This window comes from Larus michahellis, chromosome 3 (genome assembly GCF_964199755.1).
Source record: "Larus michahellis chromosome 3, bLarMic1.1, whole genome shotgun sequence".
In the NCBI taxonomy this organism is placed as follows: Eukaryota; Metazoa; Chordata; class Aves; order Charadriiformes; family Laridae; genus Larus; species Larus michahellis.
The window spans coordinates 108,843,971-108,858,978 of NC_133898.1; the positions used below are offsets into that span (position 1 = coordinate 108,843,971).

The 15,008-nt window shown below is 40.1% G+C and overlaps 1 protein-coding gene across 3 annotated transcripts in view; it reads right to left on the reverse strand.

Annotated features, from left to right (window-relative positions):
• ARHGEF10 (Rho guanine nucleotide exchange factor 10) overlaps positions 1-15,008 on the reverse strand; it is a 121,347-nt gene that overhangs the window by 55,961 nt on the left and 50,378 nt on the right. For all 3 annotated transcript variants that reach the window (XM_074581661.1, XM_074581659.1, XM_074581660.1), the window contains 8 exons: positions 13,642-13,754; positions 9,741-9,818; positions 9,334-9,513; positions 7,908-8,024; positions 5,865-5,957; positions 4,204-4,374; positions 3,337-3,482; positions 176-351 (listed from right to left, as the gene is read on the reverse strand). In XM_074581661.1, the coding sequence (XP_074437762.1) occupies positions 176-351; positions 3,337-3,482; positions 4,204-4,374; positions 5,865-5,957; positions 7,908-8,024; positions 9,334-9,513; positions 9,741-9,818; positions 13,642-13,754 (1,074 nt within the window). The remainder of the gene's footprint in view (positions 1-175; positions 352-3,336; positions 3,483-4,203; positions 4,375-5,864; positions 5,958-7,907; positions 8,025-9,333; positions 9,514-9,740; positions 9,819-13,641; positions 13,755-15,008) is intronic.

Sequence of the window (15,008 nt, forward strand, 5' to 3'; positions counted from 1 at the left end):
AGACTGGCTATCACTTTATGCATTCTCACTTTCCAAAGAAAGAGGTTATGCTACTGTTCAGATTACAGAAGTCTTCATGCACAAAACGCTTTCCTTTTTTTTCTGTAGCCCATTGAAATTCAAATATGGATTTTAACAAAAAAGTCAGTAAAAGTCAATAACTCCTGTCACTTACTTGGCTTAGAGTTAATGACGACATTTTCAGCAGAGTGCTGGGGTGGAAACCTGCAGTTCTCTCCTTGGCCCTCACTGCTGCCATACTCTATGACTTCCACTTGTCCCAGCGGCACGCTCCACTTCAGTAAATACCTCTGGCCAGTTGTCACGGTGCCACTGCTTTCATAGGAAGAGCTGGAAGATGCACAAATTATTGTTGTGATGAGCAACTATGTTTCATGGCATGCTATTTATTATTTTAGCTTCTAAAATCCGCTGTTTGTCAGTCTGAGTACCGTGCATAACTTGAAACAAATACATGCATCAGGCTGACACTTGTGACTGACCTTTCCTGGAGTGCAAAGAGCAGCTATGCAGGTGCAGATAATCTCATTTACAAACAGCATAGGACTGCCAACAACAGTCCCTACGTTTCTATAACAAAACATAAATGACCATCTTTTAAGATCAACATGCTTTTGACATCCTATTACAAGTGCTTAGGATGACACTTTGGCTCCATATTTTCCCAATTCTTTTTAAACGGTGCTCAAAAGAAGTAACCGCTACATTTTGGGAAGTATGGAGGATGGGACCTTTGAGTGAATACCAGCAGCAGGACGGGTAATGTAACCTCCCAGGGGCTGAGGAGCTAACATTTCTGCCGAGCCCCACAGCCCAGGATGTTCTTTACAGCAGACCTTTGCAACCGCTGTGGCTCCTGAGAGCAATTCCACATCAGTTGCTGCCAAAGGAAGCGTGTATCGCAACAGGCATTTCAGAGGAAAGAGCACACTGAGGAAGCTCACTGGAATAGAAATGGCATTAATACTCCTTTTTCTTTGTTTCCTTCATTCCCTTATTCACATTCAACCACATATAACAAACATTTATTACAAAGGACAAACGAGATGTTAAAGTGAACAAAAAAGGTTTACTTCACAGAAAGCATGACTGAAATGGAGAAGTCAAATGCTCGGGAAGAATCAGCAAGAACGGTACTAGCTGATGATCAGCTAGTCAGCTACTTATTTGCAACACAGTCATACTTTTGTTTCAATGAAGAGGCAAGTATGAACAAAAAACACAAGTGCCACAGCTTAAGTAAATATTTATCAACTCTTGATCTAGTTCAAAAGAAAGAAAACAAGACTAGGCAGGACACAGCTGTTCAGTCACTAGGGATAGCATCCACCCTGTCCAGCTCCTGCTACTTAAAAGTTAGGTCTCCGGTTCGAGCCGGTCATCTAGACTACATGTGAAGAAGGATCTTCTAAGGGTCATGTACTCTGTAGAAATACAAATGTTTTGCCAGCTACAGAAAATTAGTCCCCAGGCTCCTGGGACATCTGACTGTTTCTGTAAAGGTTGGACAAAAGGTGGTTAAGAAAAGTGAGCCGATACACACTGCGGAGCTACACGTGCATGTAAAGCGTCTGAAGAAGTCTACAGCTCCAGGGTAAATGTGCAGGCATCACCTTGAAAAGCACTGCTGTAGCAGAAGCCTAGCTTAGGAAAGATGCCTAACTTCTATACAGCTAAACTGAAGAGAAATAAAGCTCATCCTGCTCAAGCTGAACAAGCAAGTTGTACATTCTATAGCATATGTTTATTTTGAACAAAAACTTCTGGACTGGATACAGGTGTCATATGTGAAATCTGGCAGATGATTTCCTTCAGCCCCTAACTATATTTTGCATGACAAAGGTAGTTTCCTTCTGCAGTAAAAATCTAAGAGTGGTCCATGAAATCGCAGAGGAATCCTAAATCCATGCACAGCTTGCAGGTGTGCCCACCTGCAACTGAACACCCCAAGAAAGTTACAAACCCTTTTTTTGCTAGTGAAAAAAAAACTAAGAGTGCACTCAACTAGTCTTAAAACTCCCTTTTTATATAAATAAATGGGTTAGAAAGCAAACCTTAACTGGTGAAGAAAATCATAATTAAATTTTTCAGAGACAGCAAACCCCCATGAAACCTGCATGCCCAATTACCATCCCAAGGGAGGTTGCTCAGAACCAGTTAATGCCCACAGAAACAACAGTGCTGTGACAAACGGAACTGCTGACTTAATAAGGAACCCAGGGAATTGGCATAATCATGAACTTTTCACATGGAAATGGAATATGGACTGCACATTGCTACTTCAGGGACAAATACAGAAAATCCAAGACGATGACGGTATGGGAGAAGATAAAATATAAACAGTTAAAAGCAATTTTCTTGCAAACAACAGTGAGAAAATATGCAGGTGTTACTAAGGAACTGCAGAATTTGTAAAAGAAAAGAATCACACAATAATTGACACAAATAAGCTTGCTCATTTTCTGAAGCGCAGTTATTACATGGCACTTCTCACACACTAACATGAGACCAAGCATTCACATGCTTACAAAAATATGAACTGTATTCATACTTCAGTAATAAAAGAAGGTATCGACTTATATTGTGCTTAAGAAAAGCTGTTCTTGGAAGACTTTAATGGTCCACATTTTCTCTGTCAGAATGCACCATCACATAAAGCAATTTATGATACAAGCAACATCTGAATGTGAGTGTGACCTTGGCATACACAGAGTCAAGTAACAGTAATAACTACAGCCAACTAAAACACAGAAGGCCCTACGAAAAAATGCTTTCTTCAAAGCACCTCAGCTTTAATCCTTCAGTGTCTGGTCTCAGAGATAAAAACCCTTCCCCAGCTGTAACTTTGTTAGTGAACTCCAGGTTTGTTCTGGCTACATGCATTAGCTTCGTGCTTTGGTTTGGGTTTTGTTTTTGTTGGGTTTTTTTGGTTTGTTTTTTTTTTTTTTTTTAAATTTGAAAACTACGTCAAGTTACAGATTTGTGTGTGTGTGTGACAGTACAAATTTAAGGACAAAGAGAAAAAAAATCCTACCTTGGCATGCCTGTGCTCCACTAAACACCACTACACAGCAATAACTGGACACTACAGAACATTTCTGTCTGTAATCTCTAACTCTAACTCTTAAAAATTTACTCTAGAACTTTGAAACATCAGCAGGGAATTTAGAGGACTGCTAGTTATCCGTTTATTTTGAATACTCCTAGAAATCATTAGCCATAGTAAACACAACAACAAGAAAAAATTAATTCAGTGTCATTTTTTCCACAGCTGAAGCTTGAATAATCATTTAAAAAGTGTGAGCCAAGTCTTACCGAATATTTACTGTTGCACACATCAGGACATCATTTAACATGAAAAGTCGTCGTTCTTTGGTTTTGATAATTTCTCCTTTGTCATTGTAAACTGTCTCAACCATATCATCAGTCCGTATGAGGTATCTGTTTCCACTGCTGAGTAGCTATATTTAAAAAAAAAAAAATCAACATTGTATGTTACACGTTAGATCTAACAACTGGTGCAAAAAATAAAAGAAAATACAACAGGTTAGCACTTAGCACTTGCCATCCTAGTACCAGTGTTTGCAGGTGGATTTGCTACGTGAATTAAGCCTCTTTACTGATACGTAGTTTGAAGATTGTTCCTTCCTACCTACTGTCTTCTACAGTTCTTTAAAGACATTTCTATTCAATGATGCAAACACATGAATGAAATAGACTGGGATGTTCCTTAAACAAGGAAGACCTTGAACACATTCAACAGCATATCTTGAACTGCTCCACAGTCGGAAGCACTGCAATACAAGGAACTAGTTCCTTCCTTTATACAGGAGTAATTCCTCAGTTCCAGGATAAATTCAAAATTCAATTTTGAATTTATCGCCAGAAGACATGCATGAGACTTTACTACAGGATGAGGAAACAGGTTTATCCATACACTACCACAGAACATGAATGCTGCTGCTGCTGCTGTTTCAGCACGTTGCCCACTCCATCCAGCACACAGTGGCTTAACCAGGGAGCCTAATTCAGCCCTGGAGGTAGCTCACACCTCACCTCTACCTCTAGAATGACCTCACAGAAAAACTCCAGGTGTCTCTTTGGTGTCCATTCTAAAGATTGATCAAGGCTCAGAAACTAATAACATACTAACTCTTCCATCACACATTCTTACTTCCTAACCTTGTTCAGATACCGTTCGTTCATTGCTTTTGCTATTTGTTTTATTTCACAGCGCTGATCTGCATCCCTTTTCCTTTCATTTAACTTCTCTGCCAGTGTTTCAAGTTCTGTAAGAGCCATCTGTAGAGGTAATCTGTCGGGATGTCCTTTATTAGTGTTCTTCAACATATCCTGAGGAGAAGCGATAAAACAAACAAAAAATTTAAAAAAAAAATCAGATTTAATTTCAAAGTCAAGTTCAAAAGATTACAGGATGTAGTATTATTGCTACACTCTTTACCCAAGTACTACTAAAGAACAAGACCAACGGACGCCTAATGAATGACACCTAATGAAGACAGCACATTGCTTATTTTCCTGAATACCTTAGTAGTTCTGAAAAAGATACTGAACGAGGTCACATACTGCTTATTTACAGGAAGAAAGTACAGCAAAGGAACTTGAAAATAGGCGTAAGAAAATTAAACGTAAAGGTAAATTAAGAAAATGCACATCGTATTAAGCATATTTTGAAAATCAATATCATAGTATAATATATAGGTGTCTGTAAACAATGATTTAAAATTAAACTTTTCTGATATTTAGTATCATAATAATATTGTGTTATCTTTATTACTGTTATTATTCCTCACTAAAACACTGACAGCATACTCATCCCAAAGTAGGGGACATTACTTCATGGAGGTTGCAAGAGGCCCTAAAAATCTTTCCCTTTTGTAGACATGCAGTGGAACAGTTTGAATGAAATTTTTGCTTCTTTCCCATAGTGCTTAAAAGTCCCTATGTATTCACTATGGCTTCCTGCCACAATAAACTCCATTTCTTCTGTTAACTCAAAAACTCTTGCCATGACTAGCTACCTGCATAATCCCCCCATGACTTTCTCTGCTTCTTCTCCCACAGTAATTCCTGGACCTGCATTCCAAACCTTGTCCTCCTCTGTGGCACCTGTAAAAACACAGCTAACTCATAGCGCTCGCCAGGATAGACTTGCTCCGGCCTGGAAGGAGTTACAAACAGCGTATATTGGTCTGGAGCAGGTCTGCACCGGGGAACTGTGCTCTTCTACAGCTCAACTCCCTGTTAAGAAGAGACCCAAGGAGCCCCTGTCAAATCCCCAGTTTCCATGGGAAGGAAAGCAAGGTGCTGCAGGTCAGAAGGAAGCTGCAACACACTTCAGCAGGTCCTGTGAGCCAAGTAGTAAGGCAGAGAGTGCACTTTTGTTCCACATCCCACATATATTCTGAACTATCCAAGGCATTAATTACATCCTCTTCTATTTTTCTTAAATGGAAAGTAATGCCACAAAGTTCCTAGCGGTGTTTTGAAATGTTATTAGCTAATGAACTGATATGAACAAGTAGTACACCTGAACTACAGATTTACTGCAACATGACTTACAAGCTAAATCTAACCTAGCAAGTAATCTAGAGTAAGTCTAGTTTACTAAGATTTTCCCTGCAGTGTATTTACTGCCTGTAATCAGACTACAAGATCAGTGTGTTATGATGGACCCAAATTTTTTCTTTGTTATTTCCCCATGATCCAGTGGTCACTTCCACTGAAGTGTGCTCCTCCAGCAGAAGGCGGCTGCCACGCAATACCACAAGCAAACCACAGAAGAATGCAACAAAAGCATCCCTTTGGTAAACATTACTTACCTGCAATAGCAGAATGAACTGTGGAAAGCGCTGGATAGGTTTCATCATTAAACCATACAGTGTAATTCGATCAGGGCTTGACTCCTGGCACTGCTGCAATGCAAGAAAGTCACACTGTTTACTACCATGAGTGTATTTCCATCAGTTAAAGACTGAAAGGAAAACATTTCCTGAAAATTCTTCTACATCATTTACATTAATTGTAACAGTGATATTGTAAAGATTCCACTTACTATAAAGATTTCATTAAAAATATTAAATCTTTAAAAAAATATATCACTATTAAAATGATGGCATGTCACTGAACTGAAATCTCCTCCTTAGATAAATACAGCTGGGATAAAGCCACACCAGCAATGCAGCACCTATGCATATATCGATACAGCACATTCTTGCTTTTTATGCAAGCAGTGCACTGAAATGCCTGCTTAACTTCAAGCACAACAAAGGAAAAGTACTTGTTCAAGGTCTTAAATCTGAAAAGTGTAAGCGATCTGTTGATTTATAGTCCGTAATTTACTATTGCTGCTCTGTTTCTCGGGGCTAAGAGACTATAAATCTCTAACTACCTATGTTTTCTTTTAAAAGGAAATCTAAGGAAAACATCATAATCTCAGTGCTATGCAAACAAAAAGAGATTTTCATTTTCTTTATTAAAAGAAACTAAGGAAAAGAACATTGATGTATGTTTGGAAAGAAAAACATAAGGATCCATTATTTTGGTTATCAGGACTGGCAGATAAAACCAGACAAATTTCATTTGCATGCGCAGAAAAAGCCCTGTTTGTATAAGACATTTCAGCATTTGGAAACATTTTGGCCAAAATCAGGTAAGCAAAACCAGGGAGAGTAGAGGAAATACTCAACATTAAAAACAAAGCAAACCCATACAATATTAAACTGGTGTTGTGCTTAAATTGCTATTTATTGCTACAACTATCAGCCTCACAACAACTTGTTTTCATACTTATCCCCACATTCTTTTTTTGCTCAAACAGCAGTAGTGAAGATTCTGGTCTTCATTGCTGATGGGCAAACAAAAAAGGAAGGTACAGAAATGTTTTCTGTCCTCAGAGTTCGGTTGTGAGTCCCCAGCTGTGAGCAGCACCAGCACTGACAAGCAGCGATGAGAGGTGTAAGTTATGCCTCTGTTGGAACAACGGGCACTCTCAAGAGTGTGAGAGGTATGAAGTGATCATACGCTCACTACAGAGTCTCATCTTCATGGTGCCTAAGGCTTCCAGAATATAATCCCGTGTAGTACACGCCACATGCCAAAAAGTGTTAGCTAATTTTAAGATCTGAATACAGATTAGGAATCAGCCCCCCTGCCACCCTTCTCCAGGCAACCTAATTGCTTCTCTGTTTAGTTTGCCTAGGGCACCCAATTTCAGTGTTTGGTGGACCACTGCAACAGACCTGATAGGGTGACAGCTCTGAGAGGCACAACTCAATCCAGGACTCTTGGGGAACGGGACAAGCAGAGCTTCCAGGCTCTCAGCAGTGGCACAGACAGCCTAAAAGCCTTGCAATGGGTTTTGTGTACCCTCTGTAAGGTATCACTCCTAGGGATTTGCAGACTTCTACTGCATGCATATCATCAGAAGCATCGTATTCATCAGGGTAGTGTGCATGCTGCACAAAAACTTGCAACCTCAAATTGGAAAAGTGATTTTCAAAATACTAGGAAATTGCTGTGGAACAGAAATCTAGTTATGCTACTCTGCACAATACAATAAAGAAGTTAAAAGTAAAATAAATCCCAAAGAGGAAGAGGCCAAACACCAATTGCAAACACCAATAAACTTATCTGAACAACAACAAAACTACTCTGCATTTCAAAATACATCCTAGATCTAACATCATGTTATTATTTTGAAAATACACTAGTGGAAGTGAATTTTTGTGCCAAACCCATAAAACCAAAGTCCATAAAAAGCCACACAATATGCAGTATCAGCAGTCAAATTTCCTCCTAACTTACAATTTATACTGTCTTATTTATACCATATGCCCAGCTGTTTTAAGATTGAATGAACTCACCTTTAAGAAGTCTAAAAAGGCGGGTTTGGTGGCACATGTTTTCTTGAGAATCCCTACTGCTGTACTGAAGTTGTTTACATATTCACTGTATGCATCCAATACCATAGATTTAGAAAACTGAAAAGATAAAAGGGTAGACCTTAACTATAAATACAAAAGATCCCTGAAAGCATAACTATCTAGACCTCTGACCATTAAGGCCTCGCCTTGCTCAGAGCTAAGGGCTTTGCTTGGCCTAGTGCTGGATCTACAGAAATACTGGTGATGCCCAATATAATCTTTCTGTAGAAGACAGGCTGGAAAGCTAAAGATGTGACAGCTGTGAATTACAAAATGTAAATTTACAGAAAGAGCTTCATCTTGGCTACGACATTAGGGCAGACCCTGAGGACAGTGGGCAATCAAAGGGCATCCACTGAGATTCAAAGCAGCTGCTGGGATCCCCTGATCATCTCACTGCTGCCTCTCCTCCAGATTTGGTGAGCCGGCAAAGCCTCAGGGCCTTCATGCCCCATCTTCAGCTGTAAGGATTTACTGGGAAAGCAGACAGACTGTGCGGTCCGCAAACAGCGATGTGAGGGGTAAGACTGCTGCCCATTGCCACCTTCGTAATTTTATCCCTCTCTTCTGGAGAGCTGGTCTCATTAACACCACCTAACGTGCTTCAGTCAAAACAAGACAGGTTTGCTTTGAACACCAAATCTTTAGTAACCATTTCATTTTGACTGGCATGAGGTCAAAGCACTCAGAGACACAGATCCCAGCTCTCTTAAAGCAGGCATGAAAAGGTGGTAGTTTCCAGCAGCTGGGTGGCAACAAAACAAAGCACTCAAACCAGCAGGTAGGCAGCCTTTTCCACCCACACACTCATGGTGGGAACAATGCCTTTTATCAACCAAGACCACTTCTTGTTCTCCAATTTAAAGCAGTGGCTAGTTCAGCTCTTTACCAGCTGGACTTCCTTTAAGGGTGGGATAGTGTTTTACAAATACGCTTTACCTGTGCCCCAGGCTCAGTCAAAACCCAGGAATTCAAGACATCAACTACTGTGTTTTTTTCCCACTCCCAACAAAGATATTATGTATGACTACCTACTTTTTAAGAGATGCTGAACCTCAGATTTGCCTTAATTTTGTTGGGTTTGTGAATCTCTATCCTCTTAGAAAAAGAAACTGTTTGTTTAAATGTCTGAAAGCTTGATCAAAAGCCTGAAAATTTTGCCCACAATCCTTTCACATCTGCCGACCAAGCTGAAGACGCGTTGGTGTCAGTTTCCATACCAGGATGGTACATATATATTTTCTGACAGTTGCCACAGGCATTAGAGAATATGGGAATAAAGTGGGCAAGTTAGACAGAAAGATATGGAGGTGGAATAACAAGCCTAAATTAAAAACAGATTATCTGTTCAGATGCATTTGCTTACTGAAGCAACAAAGACATCACCGATCATTTCAACAGAGTCCCACTCAGATACACGACTCGCCAGCGCAATCTGAAACATTGAATGGCACTGAAGAATTTCCTTAATTCGATAAAAGACCATTTTGAGTTTTCTTTCACTCAATAATTTTGGTTCCATATCTGAAAGAGGCTTCTCATATTGCTGTAGAGAAAAAAAAATAAACAGATTTAAACAACAGCAACAAAAAGAAGGGTCTTCTACAAGCCGAAAAAAAACCAACTTACGTAACAGTATACACACACAAAATCTCTAAACATTTGGCATGAAGCATCTGTAGCAAAGCCTATGTGAGTCGTACGACACATTCTTTAAGGATTTGATTACTTTTCAAATTTCCAAACTATAAAATGCAAAAGATATAAAGGTACCTCTAGGATTCTTTTGAGAGCATCCACATAATTCTTCTCACTGTCAACTACAGAGCCCAAAATATACCTCCTCACGACCTGTTGAAGAAACAAAGTTTCGTCTGAAGCTCTAATCAGTTAATACATTCATTATAGTTGGGAATTCTGATGATAAAATTCTCACATTAATAAAATACAAAACAATTTCCATACTGGAACGGCAATAAAATAATACTGTACCTCTTCAAAAGTAATTATGTTTACGATTATCTAAAATTATCTATTTAATTTAAAGAACACAACAGTTACTGCATCTATCTCTATAACCTTTGCTGACTGTTGCAATTCCAAGCTTTACTTTTGAAACTTTTTTTTTTTATTTTAGATGTATACATTTAGGCATTAATATAAATAAAAATAGGTATAAGATGATGTTGGCTACTTTGGTGAATTGATGCAACAAAATAGGTAACCAGTTTTCAAAATCAGTCTTCAAGATTAGTTTTCTTTTTTTAATGTTTTATAAATTTCTTAGGAGTAACCTGAAGGACAAATGAGCAAACATTAACTGCCTTTTTAAAGTAAGGTCATATAAACTGTACCACTGAGAAAGTATCTAAGCCAGTCAGCATTTCTTTTTGGGCATTACCATGCATAAGTGAAAACCCCATCTCATCTATATTCATACCCATTGACAGAGTTGTAAGAGCTTCAGGATACGCTACCATATTTCATGTTTACAAATTACAGGCTATTTATCACACCTCCTTCTCCACCTCCTGTTCCTGCAATTCAGCGGAAACACACATCATATGCACGTGCAGGTGACATGACAGGAAGGACTGGGGAACTGATCTGGTTTAGAATTTAAAATTTAAACTTCTTACTGTTATTGATTAGATTTCTGGATGATTTTAAGGGTTTGTTTTCACCCGAATCCATTTCCTAATCCAGCTCATCCCAGGGCTTTCAGAAGTGTGAGTCTGAGGGAGAAGACAGCACAAGGGCAGGCTCAAACCACTCCTCACAATTACAAAGGAAGGCAAAACTGCTTCTTTTGCTATTTTAAGCCAGCCTAAATGACCATGAAACTCAAATCTCAGACTTGCTTCTCTCTGTTCCTGATCCCCGCAGCCTCCTGCCTTCTCCGCCATGGCCATCTTTAATTCTCCACACGTATTTTGGATTATTAAGTGCAGGTTATGCAAGGATTTTCTTTCAAGTACTGGCATTTCAAAGGAAGACTTCAAAATTTTCTGAGGCCTTGCTTAAAGATATCTACAGTAAAATCAGTTGTGTCTAATTTGTGTTCAGAATGGATTGAGCAGTGTCTTATTTGCTATAATGTACCAACTGCTCTGGTAAAGGATCCTAACACTAGTTTTAGTCACAGTCCATTCTTCTGAAATGAATAAACATCTGTAGAAAATGTTTTTTTCAAGCTCTGTAATACACAAAAGGGATACTTCATAGTCCCTACAGGTTATTGCAATAGATCTGCACAACTTACAAGAGGCTTGCAGGCACGTCTCACATTTATATTCACATTTTTGCTAGTAACAGCAGCGTACAAACATAAACAACTTATGAATTCAGGTCCCAGTGTTACAACGAAGCAAAAGCTATCAGGACTGAGATCCAAGGCAGGACAGTGGTTAAACAGGCACCAGGTTTTCAACAAAAGCTATCGTGCCACCTGCTGTTTAAAACAAGCACATTTCATGAAGTCAGCTCGTTGAGAGAGCAGTCGGGGTTGGAAGGGGCTTCTGGCCTTCACCCCTCTCCAGCTGGGATGCTGATGGCCACTGGGACATCTGCCGGCCATGGCGCAGGGTTACCCCGTCCCACAGCCAGGACTTGTGTTGGCCTCTGTTGAGCTGCTGGAGTTTTTCTTTCAGCCTCAGCCCACCAAAGCCACACTGACCAGCAGCCCCATCCTCCCACATGTGGCCTGCTGCACCCCTCCAATTTGGTATCCCCTCCAAACGCGCACCACAGCTGGTATCCAGATCATTAATAAGGCATTAAACACCACAGGCCCCATACATGCTCCTGAAGGACACTAGTAACACTGACCACCCACTGGACTTTGCACCGTGGACTACCACCTTCTGAGCACGGTGTCCTCACCTGTTTTCCACCCGCCTTCTAGTCCACCCATACAAATTATCTCTCACCTATATGGCTACAACGGTACTTCAGGAGACTGACAAGAGCCTTGCTAAAGCAGAGGTAAACGACATCCTCCGCCCTCCTCTGTCTGCAAGCCAGTCATCTCAAAGGGACTCAAGCCGGTCAGGCACGAATGGACTCGGGTCCATCTATGCTGAGTGTTCCCAATCACCCTGCTGTCCTCCCGAACCCAGAAATAGCTCCCAGGAGCATTTGCATCACCTTTGCAGGGACTGAGGTGAGGCCAGCCTGGATCCTCTTTCCTGCTCTTCTCGAGGATAACAGTGTGACATTTACTTTTTTCCAGTCTTCTGATCACTGTGATCTTAGACAACAGAGCAAGGCCTTACCCTCAGCACCCTTAAATCCATCCCATCTGGTCTCAGAGACACCTCTATGTCCAACTGGCCTCAGTACCCCCCAGCTGCTTCACTCCAGCAGGACCTGCCTCTGGGCTTCAGAGGCCTCCTGAGAACATGCCTCACCAGTAAGAGCTGAGGCAAAGGGGGCACTGAGTACCTTAGGCTTTTCAGTGTCCTTTGTCACTAGGTCCCAGCCCATCAAGCAGCAGACCCGTATTTGTCTTAGCCTTCCTTTTGCTGCCATTATACATAGACAAAACCTTTCCTTGCTGCCCTTCACACCTCTAGCTCCAGTGAAGCCTTGGCTTTCCTAAGTCCATTCCTGCCCACGTGGGTAGCTCCTCCTGGATAAACAGGCAACATACATCATGACCTACACAACAATTATTAGTCTGCTCCAAACTAAGAGCACTCTATTTTTACAAAAGAGGGTACGTTTATTTTTAACTACCTACCAATAAAAACCCAAACAAAACAGTGAAACTCTCAAACCCTTCTTTGGAAAGAATAAAAAGACAGCAGAGTGATGCTCAGATCTTACATTATAATGAAATCTTACAGTAACGTAAGACAGTTTGGTAGTTGCATTGTTACAAGATTAGCACTTAACTGTGCTAAACACATTAGAAAAATAAACACTACCAAGCAAATAAAAAAAACCTATACCGCTCTCCTCAACTGTCCCTTAATTTAAGGGTTTTTTTTCTCATTTTCTGAAGGTACTGACCAGCTCACAACTTGACACCACGAGAAGCTAAAAACTCTTATATGGTTATTACTTGTCATAACAACACACTAACATGAACCCACAGGACTTATTTTCAGCCAAAATTTCTAACTGGCACTGATTTCAGTGTTTTTTGAAGTGATTTCCACCATGACTGTAGAGTTTGGGGTGGAGAAAAGCAAAATACTCTCTTCTGTTGACTTGATTTTATTGAGAACATATTTATTTTTTTTTTTTAATCAGGAGAAACTTTAAAATTCAGAGAGCATAAAGGATATTCTCAGTTAAAATAGAAATCCTGAAGCACCTGGAACAATGTCTTCTGACTCAATAAAAATGTTTAATCTCTTTTCTTTTTCACTCAAAACCATCGCATTTAGTTTAAGTGTTCAGGTGAACACTTACACAGTGAAACAATATAATTATTATAGGTAATTTTATAATGCAAACCAGCATTTTGCATCCCTGGCTGATTCAGGACTATGCAACTATATGCACACATACCAATTTTCAAAAAACTACTTATTCAGTTCTGAGCTTGACGTCCACTTAGTTTACATTAAATGCCAATGTTTGAAGAGCAAGGCACCTGGCAGCCATTGATATAGAGCAGAAAGGGAGGAAAAAGAGGCAGAAGACCATATTTTCAAAAGCCTGCTACCTGCTGCTGGGATAATCCTTCAGGCATAGGAGTCATAATTGCTTCTGTATGCATACAGTCCACATCAATAAATAAATTTAGCTCCTCTTCTTCCAGGCATGATGATCTGTGATCTACAAATAATTTAATAACCAAAATGTCAACTTTTACAACATGTAGATTGAAAGAAGGAAAAAAACAAACAAACAAACACGCAAAGATCCTATCATCCAAGCACAATAATTACACAGCAGTCTCATTTTCACTTACCAAACAAAAGAAATTTCCTAGCACTTCTGTATCACCTGTGAAATCACATAAATACCACCACCAATAGGTGCTCTAATACAGAACATCTTTCCAAGGTACCTCAAAATCCTAAAATCCACACAGCAGGAGACAGCCTATGCATCTTTTTCTTGACCTCTACTCTCTCTTCACAGCCAGGAGAACAGGGCTGTCCAGACCACAGGACAGGACAACTAGGGTTAAAGCGCTGCAGCTCCAGGGCTGGCAGGTTTTTTTATAAGTAAACTTTGGGAAGAAATTAAACACAGCCATAATACGATCCAGCTTTAAAAGTTCCATACACCCTTCCATAACTGAGCTAAAATAAGTAGCCAAATGTACCAGTGTTAGCTTTTGTCAGAAATAAGAGTAAGGGATTCTGCGCTGCTCCCTACATACTAATTCTCTGCAAAAAGCACCACCAAAGCGCAGTGATAGGTGGCAGCACATAGCCAGCCAAAAAAGCAGAAATGAGCAAAGGAGTGATAAAGAAAGAACAGTATGAGAAACTGTGTCTCAGAACAAAAAGGAAGTAAGGGAAGCAGATCTGTCGGCTGGGAGGAATTAATGAGTTTATTTGACAAATTTGTCACTAGCTCCCTGCTGATTTGGTAAGTGGCTAAGGGATTAAACCCTCCACAGATATCCTGTGTCTGCTACCTAACCTCTAGAAATGTAAGGAGGAATGCCAGGCGCACTGTAACACCGCCCTGCTGGAGCAGATAATTTTCTCCTATGCAACAGTAAAAAGTTGAGGATACATTTTTGATCACTTAAGTTCGTGCAAATAACTTTCTGTTTTCTGTCTGTAAATTAGGTAAATTCAGAAGCAGTTAGAGGCGATGACAGGGATGCAGAACGTGTCCTGGTCCTTACGGCTAGGATGCAGCTTTATGTTAGCTCGCACACTAAAAATGTCTAGTTCCAGTCCTGCGGTTTCAGCTTCCTAAAATTGTAGTTTTATAACCTCAGAAGTTACAACCATTCAATTAGTTGGGCAGAAACTTGAACAGAAAGACATACTGCCTCCCAGACTTATCCTGAAGAAGAGATGTTTGTATTCAGTTACTATCCCCCGCCTCTTGCAAAAATTAACTGTG